At 39.3% G+C, this 13,432-nt stretch overlaps 1 protein-coding gene across 1 annotated transcript; it reads right to left on the bottom strand.

Moving 5' to 3' along the window:
* Nucleotides 1–4,843: 4,843 nt before the first annotated feature.
* LOC139945048 (patatin-like phospholipase domain-containing protein 4) lies at nucleotides 4,844–13,071 on the bottom strand. Its single transcript, XM_071942303.1, has 6 exons — nucleotides 12,852–13,071; nucleotides 9,767–9,905; nucleotides 9,141–9,374; nucleotides 7,405–7,635; nucleotides 6,816–6,881; nucleotides 4,844–6,585 (listed from the first exon to the last, which is right to left on the bottom strand). Exons 1-6 carry the CDS (start codon nucleotides 12,884–12,886, stop codon nucleotides 6,268–6,270), a joined length of 1,023 nt encoding a protein of 340 aa, XP_071798404.1. The 5' UTR covers nucleotides 12,887–13,071; the 3' UTR covers nucleotides 4,844–6,267.
* Between the last annotated feature and the right edge of the window lie 361 nt (nucleotides 13,072–13,432).

Here is a 13,432-nt window from a genome sequence, read left to right as displayed (position 1 = left end):
TCCACATCTGCACAAACACACACAGCGCAGATAGATGATGTCAACAAAAATATAAAAGACTTGGGACGAGTTTAGTTTTTGAGTGCAGGGCCGGATCATTGGTCAGCAGCAGAGGGCGGTATTTCTTCAACGTGTCAAACAAACTGAGGCCGTGTCCGAAACGACGACTTCGGCTACAGCTACGTCTAGATCAGAGCGTCTACCAGTGTTGAGGAATAGGCAGACGCGCGCGATCTAGCCGTAGCTCTAGCCAAAATCGCCGTTTCGGACACGGCCTGACAAACACAAGAATCGACCGATCAGGGTGATAAAAAGTGAAGTATTATTTGCTTCTTGAATGGTATTGTGCGAGAGTACCTTGAAACTATTGTCAACGAGATCAGCACACAGAACGTCAGGTGGTAAGATTTCAAATTGTCTCACCTTGGCTTAACTTTTTATTAAGTTTTATACCCAGGCCAGGGGGGCCCATTTGTGCATGCTGGGCGCTGCATAACTATAATATTAATGTACCTTCTTTCTTATAAAAAAGCCCTAGGCCTAGGCTAGGGTATAGGTATGAGGGAGAACAGATTCGTACAGCAGTAGGGCCTACTCCTTTTTTCGAAATTTTGTCATTATCGGTTGAGCTAGGGGATAACTTTTCGTAGGCCTATGGCGCAACACCACTTTTTCACTCATTTTTACAAAAAGAGATATCTCATCGAGGCAAATTAGATACTATATTATTTTACATCAAATCAAATGAAAAAGTGGTGGCGCCATACGCGATACGGAAACTTGTCCCACCGACATAGCTCAACCTCTGTCGATCCCCTGATCCCCTCAGCTTCACCCCATAAAATTATATAAGTAAGTCGGTTCCCACAGCACCAGACGGCTTGCTGTCAGCTTTGGGTGTCTGCAGCAGTGCCCTACCATGCCCCGATCCATCTGTATGCGATCTTTTGTGAAATCCGAGGCAGCATGATGATAAAGGGTCGTTATTACTTTAGACACGTGGTCTGTGGTCTCTCCCATACTGACCACCAATTAATATCTTACATAGCTTCTTGTCTCTCTCTCTCTCTCTGTACAGGCTCTTGATAAAAGCAGTGAACATCACTCTGTGGTCTTGAAGCACATTTGATTTGGTGTACTCGATTCATAGAAGACTCAAGTCAGGATGCGTCAGTTGAAAGGCAAAGTCAAGGAGACAAGGAAAGAAAAAAGGCAGCGCAAGAAGGACAACGTGGCGAATAAGAACAGCATCGTGCGAGTGGTGGTCCCTTCCTTGGCCGCTTTGTGTATTGCCCTGGTCTTGTTTGTTTACTACAACTCAAGACCTCAGAACTGAACTGAGTTTCTCGCCAGGGTAAGACGCTAAAAATCATCCTAAGATGGAAGAAGACACCAGACTGAATATCCTCGCAATTATGAGCAGCCATTTTGGAGACGGTTCTACTCTTGCATGACTATGTGTTATTTTAAGAACTGATTGCATCTTCTATAAGGAATCCAACCAATGTGACGCCAAAGGAACTGGTTCGATGGATAGTTGAGCGGGGATGCGGATAGGCAATAAACTGAAGAGCACGCACTATTTTAATCAAACCTTTGGTGCCCCAAAGGAACTAAGGAACTATACTTTTCAATAACTTGAAAGTGCCATGGCACTCAAGAATTCTTTTTCATACACAATATCAACCTCTACCCTCGCAGGTACCCATTTATGCCCCTGGTTGTAGAGAAGCAATTATGGTGAAGCCACTTGCTCAAGAACACTTATGTCATGACCACTATGTCGTTTCACTATGACCAGGATTCGAACCCACAATCCAATGACTTAACCACCAGATCTCAAATTCGATGCTCTAAACAACTCGGCCCACATGACATCCCACATGGCTAACATGCTATTATACTGCTCACATGATGATGTTGTCCTCCTATACAATATCTTGTAGACGTTTCTTTTGCATGCCTAAAAGAAGTCTCACAGGAATAGCAGTCACACAAGTGTATAATTATTATTAGTAGTTATTTACCCAAAAGACAATTCATCGATCCATTAAGCCAGTCCCAATTATCATTGACCAATCACAACCGCAAAATCTGATCACCATTTGAACCGTTTGGTGATCTTTGCACTAATGGTGATCGGGTTTCGCGGCTGTGATTGGTCAACTGGTAAGGAGGCGGGGCAAAATGGATCGGTCTATTGAGGAGGCTCTTCAGCTATCCTAATGACAAACATGATATAATTCTACATTTTTTGGGATACAACTTTGGAATAGCCCTGCATTTTACAAAACTCTATGTTATATTATCTTTAATTGGTATACATTTACCTTACTCATACATGTATCAATTTATTACTTTCATTGTGAGGACTTTCCTTTGTTCCTCTAACTTAACACACTCTATAGACTCAAAGAAACTGGACACTATTGGTAATTGTCAAAGACCAGTCTTCTCACTTGGTGTATCTCAACAACAATGCATAAAATAGCAAACCTGTGAAAATTTGAGCCCAATTGGTAGTTGAAGTTGTGAGATAATAACAACAGAACGTACCCTTGTCACACGAAGTTGTGTGCTTTCAGATGCTTGATTTCGAGACCTCAAATTCTAATTCTGGGGTCCTAAAATCAAATTCATGGAAAATTACTTCGTTCTCGAGGGAGTCTTTTCTCACAATGTTTTATACTAACAACAGCTCCCCATTACTCGTTACCAAGTAAGGTTTTATGCGAATAACTATTTTGAGTAATATTACCAATAGTGTCCACTACTGAGACAGGTCACACTGCTGAGACGTAAAGAGAACGCATTCTATTGGTTGAATTGCTCCGCACAGAATACACGCATGCTTATTCAACCAATCAAGGGCGTGCCTTGTCAACGTTATCGGTTTGTTATCGGTGCTGAGGACTTGAAAGTAAAAAAGGATTCAAATGTGAGGACAGCATTGTTCCTTGTGTGTTCCTGTGTTCTGCTGTCCCCACGCTTCTGATAATACCATTTCTCTTGTAGTGAAGGACCTCTGAAATTTGTCGTCAAGTTCATGCTCTTTAACAAATGTATGCAACAGGAATTTAATACGAGTTTGAAAATAATATATTGTAATTGCTTACAAAAACTGAGCACTTTGTCTGCTATTGACATTTTTCTTTCCATGAGTATTGTATATTTTCTTTAAAGGCACTGGACACTATCGGTAATTGTCAAAGACCAATGTTCTCAGATGGTGTATCCCATCATAAGCTTAAAATAACAATCCTGTGAAAATTTGGGGTAAATTGGTCATCGAAGTTGCGAGAAAATGATGAAAGAAAAAACACCCTTGTTGGACGAATTTGTGTGCTTTCAGAAAGGAATAAAAGACTTCTAGCTAGAAATATTTTATTATTTTAGAGAGAAATAACCTCTTTCTCAAAAACTACAACACTTCAGAGAGAGTCGTTTCCCACAATGTTGTATTGTGTACTATGCTCGTTACCAAGTCAGTTTTTAAGTTAAAGGAACACGTTGCCTTGGATCGGACGAGTTGCTCTATAAAAAGCGTTTATAACCGTTTGTTACAAAATGCATATGGTTGGAAAGATGTTTTAAAAGAAGAATACAATAATCCACGAAATTGCGTGGTTTTCCTTTTACTGTGCGAACTAACATGGTCGGCCATTTATGGGAGTCAAAACGAGGTAAACGGAAAACCGTGTAATTTCGAGGCTAACTTGTGTGGATCATTGTATTCAACTTTTAAAACATCTTTCCAGCCATATGCATTTTATAAAAAACGGTTACAAACGCTTTTTATAGACCAACTCGTCCGATCCAATGCAACGTGTTCCTTTAATATTTGTTTTGATTAATTACCAAACGTGTACCTTCCATGGTTTTAAACAACCCAGGCCAAAGAGAGGAGGGTGTATATCGTATCCAAAAGGCAACCCCATAATTTGTCCAGAGACCAGATCAACATGTCTTGAGATGAATTTAATGCCTCTAATAATTGAATAAATTCACTCCTAGCTACTAGGCTGCCTAGCCAGCCTTAATATGGATTATCAGATACAACAACAAACACAAGTTGTTTTCAAATCAAAGTGCCGACTTGTGGCAAATAACTCACCAACAGAGGGCGCCACCTTATTTTTGTCCTTCTGTTTTCTTTCTTTTAAGAAGGGTGCACCCACATACTCCCATCATATACAGTGCAAATATTCAAAAGTACATGAAAAAGACGTGGAAGTCTCACAGCTATTTGCAGTAAACGGGAAATTATTCATTGACTCTTGAACTTTTATATTCCTCAATTTGATATGGGGAGTCGCCGGCCCCGGCGTATTTTCTTTCTCCGGGACAGAGGAGGCCAGCCTTTTAATCCCTCCCATTTAGAGTGTCAAAGGCTCGGTAAGAATTTAATGTAAACAAAAACATCAAACACCCCAAAAAAATCTCCGTTTTGAGTGTAAATTAATTATGTAACTGTTCTCCTTCCATTTAGAGTACACAGTACATCTCCGTTTTTCTGTTAAGATTTAAAGACAGTAGACACTATCGGTAATTGTCAAAGACCAATCTTCTCACTTGGTGTATCTCAACATTGGTATATATACCAATAGTGTCCACTGTCTTTAATGCCATTTTAATTAGTAATGTAATGTTTTACTCCAAATTTTTAATTATGTAACTGTTCATGTAGTTCTGCTGCTGGCAGCGAATTGAAATAAACCATTGAATGAATGAATGATTTAAAAAAAAATCAGAGAGGAATGTGTATAAAGTGCGTCAAAATGTTGAAGTTTGGCTATGTTTTATTTTGGGATCTAAAAATGTGTTATCAGAGCACATTTTTTGAGGTTACGAAACCAGTAACTGTCTGTTTTTAAATAATAAAAAAGTAAATGAAAATACTGATCTATTTTCTTGAAAAAATACTGGTCGGTGTGACACACATATCTAGTCCGAAACAATATTTATTGACGGCAGACGGATAACAACACGCTAGACAAAACTAAACACTTTTAAAATGTACCAACTGCACAGGTTGGATTAAACAGCAATTTATACTTACAGGCACTTGACACCTTTGGTGATTTTTCCAAAGACCAGTTTTCTCTCTTGGTGTACAAGGAAATGTTTCAATAGGAAATTTGAACACTTAGGCCTACTTTTTAAATTAAAGGATTTCAGATTTTAAGGCTCATAAGGGAAGTCGATCGTATCATTATTACAAAGAAATTACATACATTTGGTTCGACATTTTTAAAGATAACAATAATATTGGGATCTAAATAAAATGCTCCAACAAACGTTAGTTGCGATGTATCGCGATGGTTCCCTTGGATCTGACCATAGGAAAATCTACATTCTTTGCAACGCACGATAGTGACATGCTATTGCTACAATTATGAGGTTCGGTAATCTATCGTGGATACAATAGCAGGACAAACCTCAGTCATAGTTCAAACGCCAAGTTTTTTAAAATCAAAATTGAGTTAAACTTTGCAAAAACACAATACATTTGCTGGAAGTATTCTATGACTTGTTGGTACGGCGTGCTTATAGGTAGGCCATATAAACATGTACAATGCGATTGTGTTATGCATATTATGAGATTCCTCTACACTGTATACAATTTTAATGTTCTCCCATCGTCGGCCGTTTTAAAAGAACCTTCCCCTGTCAAAGCTCTTGGTGGCGCGTTATATTACGAACCCCCTCACTACAGACCAAATACCGCTTGTCTGAATCAAATGACTTCGGCCAAGGCTTAAGCAGTTGGCTGCTGCGATAACGTTAAAGAATATTACTTTACGCGACAACCGAAGCCATAAATTAGGACATAATTTTAGAATGTTGCAAACAATATATTCGACAATGGTGTGACCCTGCTTTTAAGGCTTCCTATAACCTATTATAATACTTACAAACCCACATGCTAAATACTGTATATGTAACGTTAACAAACAATAAGCAAGATCAATTTTCGTACAAAAATATTAGAATTAACGAAAAATATTTATTTACATTTGTAAAGGCTTATAATAAACGAAAATGTGACACATTTTGCTACCTTAACTATAAACTGAAAGTTGAGGGACCTTTAATAACCTATTATTCTTAAAAAATAATTTATAGAGAATTTAGGCAGCCGTTTTCTGATGTCTATTTGACGTCAAGAAACAAATTCTCTATTTCGGTACTTGGAGACAAATTCAATCTTGACAGTAGTTTTCCTGAGTGTTTTAGTGACTTCAAAATAAGAGCCGAAAGGTGACGTTACTGTTCATTGCTGTTTGTTTGTGTGTCATTTTTTAACATTCCATTTTCTTTCAAGAAGTTAGTTGCGTCATCGTCACCCCGTTCTAGATACTCATCCAATGTGTCTTGGCTGGGGGCGAAGAGCGCCATCAGTGCCCGCCAAACGTTCTGCGAACATACCCTGAAGCTGTGACCAGCGACCACGTAACTGAGGTCCAACCACGTCCGATCTGCGGGGCAGATGTCCTGCAGGTGCCCGCTGAAGGGCGACACGCAAATCGTTCGACCGACTGGGTAGAATGGCATGTTGGCTGTCATGCCACCGTCAATGTATTTCTGAATAAAGGGAAGGAGGTATACGTTTGGTAATTACTCTTAAAGTTAATGGCTATGTAAATTTATAATCCTTCAGCAGCTTTCGATATGTATAGAGCATTTTGAGAAACATTTAACAGTGATGTGTTTATCTAGAAAGGATTAGGGATTTTATGCCATAATTTTAATCTGAGAAGCGTTAAACGCTGTCAGTGTTTGGGGATTTAAAATCTAAGTATACAGCAGCTTACCTGTCCTCTAAATGTGGGAATTCGGAAGCCACAGTAAACTGGAATGTAACAACTGCAAAGCAATGCCTGAAAAAAAATCACACACGCAAAGGATTATTTTAAACATAATAAAATTATAATCGACCCAAATCAAATGAAGTCATATTCGGAGTGCGGTGAATCACTTCATTCTGATCAGCGGCACATCCCAAAATACAAATTTAGGGAGACAGACTACAGCGCACCATCCTTCCATGGCCCACTTGTATACAGTAGTGTGTTGATAGACAGAACTGTGTACTGAGTTGCGACACGGGGAGGAACCAGTTTTCTTTGGACCCCTGTTTCGGTTTTTCCGTTTGGCTTCGCTCTAAATACACAGCTCCGACTGCATTAACCCAATGTTAATAGTTCTGGCACCCAGTGTGTATGATTATGCGGGTTTCTTTTTTTTTGGGGGGGGGGACCAAAAATGGCTTCTCTCAACAGCTCTAACCATAAACCACTCTCTTGTGCCAGATCTGAGAAACTTTTATTTTCACTCTTGTATTTGTATATAGGCTGGTCATTATTTACTTGTTCATTCTACAATAATTGTTTTACAATGTACCTCTATCAGTTCCTCCCTGGAGTGAAATTCTGTCAGTAGTATATTCTTGCCGTCCGCAACCCTAGTCACTGAGACGTAGAGTTTGTTTTTAGCCAGTATGTGTGCATCTGAAGGTACATAATACTCTAGTTCAGTTCGTAGGTAGTCCATCATATTGAAGCCTGGCGTTAAGGCTCCTAGAGGCTTCTTTTGGAAAGTATCCACAAAGTCTCGAAGCATCTGAACGGCGTCCTGTTATAAACACATCAAGTTTCACAGATTACTACAATCTGCGGGGTTTCAAATGGAGAAAGTACGTGATGCTAGTCTAGCCCCCAGACGATAATGCTCGACATTGGACATATAGTGTACTGCGCTCAGTTGTAAACTCGCTAAAGCCACCCTCCCATGACTGGTTTGGTGGGCAAGACTAGTCTCCGTCGTAGTCTGGCGAGCTATATCGAGTTACAACTGAGCGCAGTCTACTACACAATGTCGAGCAACATCGTCTTGGGGCAAGACTAGCATGATGCCTATTTGTTGGTGCATGAATGGGCATTTTCTGACCAACTTGAACCTCGAAATGGCGAAATCAATAAGTTATATCGTACACGGTATATAGAGCAGGGTTGGTTTTCACGAAGAGTGAAGACTAGTCTCATCTTGAGTTAGGAAGGTTTACTCTTCCTAACTTAGGACTTGCCTTAAGTTTTTTTTTAGATATGCTATAGTTTTAGAAATGCTAGGACATAGTCCTAAGTTCTTTGTAAAATCGAGCCCAGGGGTGGATTTCACAAAGAGTTCGTAATAGTCTTATCTCGAGTTAGGACCAGATACTCGCCCTAACTTAGGACTATCCATGCAATTTGTATATCTCCTAGGCACTCTTTGTGAAATCGACCCCTGGCCTTTTATTTCATAAAGCCAAGGCGATTTTCATTTTGCAGAGGGCACTACCATTGTCTGTATATGTATCTGTACAATTTTGCCGCGAACAAAAATTCTGAAGACACATCACACTGTGTCTTTGATGGTGGATTCCGGGAAAAATACTCCCGTAAGGAATTTTTTGAAGAGGCATCAATGACAAGACCTGGGCCCAATTTCATAGAGCTACTAAGCACAACAATTTGCTTAGCATGAATTGTCTTCCTTGATAAAAAACAGGATTACCCACCAAATTTCCACGTGATTTTCAGGATAAGCAAACAACAGCTGAATACCAGCTGGAAATTTGGTTGGTAATCCTGTTTTTATCAAGGAAGACATTTCATACTAAGCAAACTTGTGTGCTTAGCAGCTCTATGAAATTGGGCCCTGGGCCCAAATTCATTGAGCTGCTAGGGCACAAGAAGTAGGTAAATAAAATGTACAATGTACAACAAAACGATGCTTACCAGAACAGGGATACCACCCAAAATACAATTTCACATATACAATTTTTGATTGGTATCCTGCTTATTTCTATTAAGCATGCAGCCCCATGAAATTGGGCACTGGGTTTAACAGAAATGGCCTCCGTGGTGTACTTCCGGGCCCGCCAAGAGCTTGAATATTTGTGACCGTCTTTATAAGCTTTACTTACAGTATAATGACCAGGCAGGAATTTGTATGTAACTATAAAACAACACAGTTGGAAATCACATTAACAATATCAATTTCGAAAACTTATTTGCTTTCCCTAGTTTATTCGGTAAGCAGGCCATAACAGTTAGAAATCACGTTAAGAATATCAATTTTAAAACTGATTTGCCTACCCCTAGTTTATTCGGTAAGCAGACCATAGCTGCAGCAGCGATCGCCCCCGCTGAGGATCCACCCCATCGGTTTACGTTGGATATAAAATGTTGCCCATTTCTAAGTAGACATGTAGCCACTCCAAGATGATAAATGGCAAGGAAGCCACAGCCAGCAAATGACACGTTCACCTCCTCTCGTAGACTCAGGTCTAGACGTCCAGGTTTTATGCTGTTGCTGGTTTTCAAGGGGGTCTGTAATTAGTAAATCCACGAAATAAGAAGAATTGTCGAAATACATAATTGGGTCTCAAAATTCATCACTGTAGCAACCTATCTTTCTGAAAGTTTGTATATACTCAGCGCCTTGAGTACCTCGTTTGGTAGATACGTGCGCTATATAAGACTTCGATAGTATTATTATTATTATATAAATCGGGAGATAGAAAAACTGCTGACGAAAAAGTCCAAAACTCGACAAGTGTTGAAATTTTGTAAAGACATTTTACACACAAAAAACTTACTTCAAAAAAAAATCTCTTGAGAAAAATTAAGACTGATGATAGATTGTCCGAAGACGATTTCGTATGGGAACTTCATGAAAGTGTGTAAATTATAATTTATTCAAAGTTGTGATTAATACATACCGATTGCAAATGGGTGCAACTGTCACACGGTGATATTTCTGATATCATCGTGACGTCAGTACCTCCTCCCACTTTGACGTCATCTCGAGATCGGGTCATTTTTCGGATGGGTATAGTTGAAGTCAAACTTGTAACTCCTCTATAAAAGACGTCAAAAAAGTGATGTTACATGTGGCAAACAAACACCAAATAGCTCTTAACAATATAGAATATGGGCATTTTAGTATTGAGCATTACCAATCCATATAAGCAGTATCAATCCTTATATGGGAATGAGGCATTACATGGTGAGTTATCAATGATGTTTAGTTTGCGGTAACCAATTGTTGTTTTACCAGGGCAGTTTGAAAGGGTCTACTGTAACCCAAATCATCTGATATCAAGTTAAAATTCCTGTGATATGAGAGTTTACGTATAGATTACATTATTATTATCAAAAGGTCAATAATGTGGGGGTTGATCCTTGGCCAGTTCACTGGCTACTGCATGGCATAAGTATACAGATAAGGTCGCAACCCGTCGTTGAACCCCAATTGATTGCAAGCCTGTATTCCACGTGTTATACAGTGTATTTAACGCTACATCAAAATAAGGACTTGGACACATTAAACACATAGGTTTTTGTTCCATTCTTTAACTGGTTTTAAAGGCAAACCGAGGATCTCAATAACAACAGAGGACAACTCTTTCACGGTCGGAGAAATGTCCAAGCAAAAGCTGTATACAAAACCGAGGGACAACAGCTAGATCCGATCCCCGATCGCAAGTGTTTACACTTGTGTGAGCTTACGGGATGCCCTTGTGGGGCATTTTACACAATGGCACAATGGACCCCACAATATATTCTTCTGTGTTTCAACTTCAACTTGGACCCCACAAGGGAAACCTTTATAAAAGGGAATAATAGAACAACCATAGAACCTGTTGTGTGTGTGCATCAAAACTCCGTTGCGTAGACAATCAGACAATGGGATATAAAAAACAAAATCAAAGTTGGATCATATTGGGCATAGTTATATGGGTGGGGTAGCGCAAGGCAGCCCTGAAGTCGGGTCACCCACCCTATCGTCATATATCGTTTGTTGGCGGCAAGATCAATCAAGTCCTATGGTGGTCCCCTTTCCCGGCAACTGATGTGTTGTGAGGATGGACACAGTTGCCCAGTGACAACATGTATTGGACAATTATGACTGTTTGTTAATACTTAATGTATAGGCATAGCATACACGTACTTAGGGAGTGACCAAGTTATAATCGTCCAATTCATTTCACACTTTTACAAGACCTCCTCACCTCACCCTCCCCAAAATGGAGACTCATCATTGTTTTCAAAGTTGATGCACATTTTTAAATCATCAACAATTCACAAACTTTTTTATGTTAATATCATCCATGATCTCCGACAACCCCTAACACAATCAATAAACTGAAGGTATACCGAACGTCTTAGTTTCTAGAACCAAACAACTGGCCGTTCACACAATGTGTTCATGTTCCCTTCTCCTTCCTCACCAAGGCCAGAGCCTAAAGTATTGAAATGCAAAATGTTTACAAGTTCGCATTGGTTTCGGTTTCTAGAAAGTGACATTTCATTCATTATGGATGTGAATGCAACGACTTTCAGAAAAGCGTAAATAAGGCCTTTATTTGGAGAGTCAAGTAAAGTTGCATTGGCATGGTCAATACAGTTGGTACAGTAGGCCGTACCATAATCCGGACCACATAAGTTTGTTGCCCTGCCTGAGATACAATAGTTTGTTGACCCAGGTTTGTTTGAAGCCAGCGGTCGCGGACTGCGCGTTGTATATGTGGCGGCTCAAAGAGAGTTTCTTTGTCCTTGGTTGTGGTTTTTTATGAATGGGGCGCAGAGCCACACCATTTTTGCAACCTACGTCAACGGTATGGAGTCTAGACGTCTTATACATGAAACCGCTACCCCACAAGCTCACATACACAGCTACATGATCATTCCTGAAAGAGGTGAACAAACTTTGCCATTGCATAGTTTGTTTACATCATTGTTAAGTCGGGTGTGTCATTATGAACAGGAATAATAAATCACTTTCCTCTCGGAGGGAACTTCCGGGAAGGAATGGCGATGCGGTTGTTGCGTTTGTATTTTGGTAATAAATATGCAGAACTAACCACCATTACATCATGACATAAAATTCAGTCTACAGAAGCTACAACGACTCGTGAGACGCCCGTTTGGGCATATGGAGTGAATGTCGTAGCGAAATGAAGCGGCTATTGACTATAACCACCGAAAAAAATATGCAAAATTTTAAACTACAATTGCATAATAGATGTTAAATTTGCTAACATTAACATACATCGGTAACTATGGGTGAAAAAACAAAACATAATTTTATAAGTGTTAAAATATACACCCATCATAACTAAGATGTTGATTATTTTGACTAATGACAATGCACACGCATAGCGTCAAGTTTTAACACCCAGGTTCATGCAGCAGTGTGTACAATTAAAACATAAAATAAAACTACAACCCTGGATTCTGAAAGTGCGGGTAGAATTTGTGTGAAGGTAATAAAAAGGATAAGTATCAACAAAGAAGATTCACAACTGTCATTAAAAGTAAAGTAGGACAGAAATTATTATGATACGCAAAGTGTTTCCAAGAATATACACAAGTAGAAAACCACGTCTGCATTTTTATAAACATCTGGAATGTAGCGACAATACTGGCAGAATGCCAGAGATTATTGTAAACGAATAAAAATAAACAACACATAAACACATAACGGAAATAGCACAAATCAAATAACAAAATAGACCAGTTCATACTATCGAAATTACCTTTTCTTTTGATTGAAGCAAATTTATTAGCAGCTCTATTATATATTATAATATTTTGTTAAACCTGTCCTATACTAATGGATGCTATGTTTTCCTTCCTCCATGCTCAGACGCGGTTCAAATGTTATTCCTTTTATTAAGCCACGGAGTTGTGGCGCAGCAGTGAAACCCATCTATTAATACTACGGCCACATGACTTCACGTTTGTTGACGTTCTGTCATTAAATTACAATGAATAAAAAAAACATATTGTTGATAAACTCACCTGTATTTGAGAAGTCCAATCGTACCCCTCCTCATCAAGATAACTATGACAGTAAAATATTGTCTGCCGATCGAAGCTTACAGATAAGAATTAATCTGTTCACCGGTTTTTAAAAATTGCGTCTTCAGTAACTTCTCTCTTGACTATTTTGAATGAACCTCCATCCGCCGCCCGACCGCATAGTGGTGTACGTCAAATAATAATGAACGCAAATCCTACATCACATTATGCGGCCGCGACTAGACTCATTGGTGGGGGCAATGGGGAAGTTTGTTGAACTTGGTTATTATGAGGGTCAACAAACTATCATCACACGGACGCGGCGCACGCGTTGCCAGCAGCGCAGATCTTCGGGGTGGGGGGGGGGGGGGGGGTATTAGAAGGGGGGGGGGAATGAAAAAAACATTAACAATTTTATTTTGTTTTAATTTTGAGTGATGTACTTAGTGAATGGCACATCCATATCACCATTTTGTGTTGTCAAATGACATGATGAACACAGTATATCGTCACGATACGATATAACATTATTTGAAAAAAACATCGTCAATATCGATGTTGGTAATGAAAATATCGAAATA

This window comes from Asterias amurensis, chromosome 12, assembly GCF_032118995.1.
Source record: "Asterias amurensis chromosome 12, ASM3211899v1".
Taxonomy (NCBI): domain Eukaryota; kingdom Metazoa; phylum Echinodermata; class Asteroidea; order Forcipulatida; family Asteriidae; genus Asterias; species Asterias amurensis.
The sequence above is the reverse complement of the archived record's forward strand: the minus strand, read 5'-3'. Positions and strand labels throughout refer to the sequence as shown.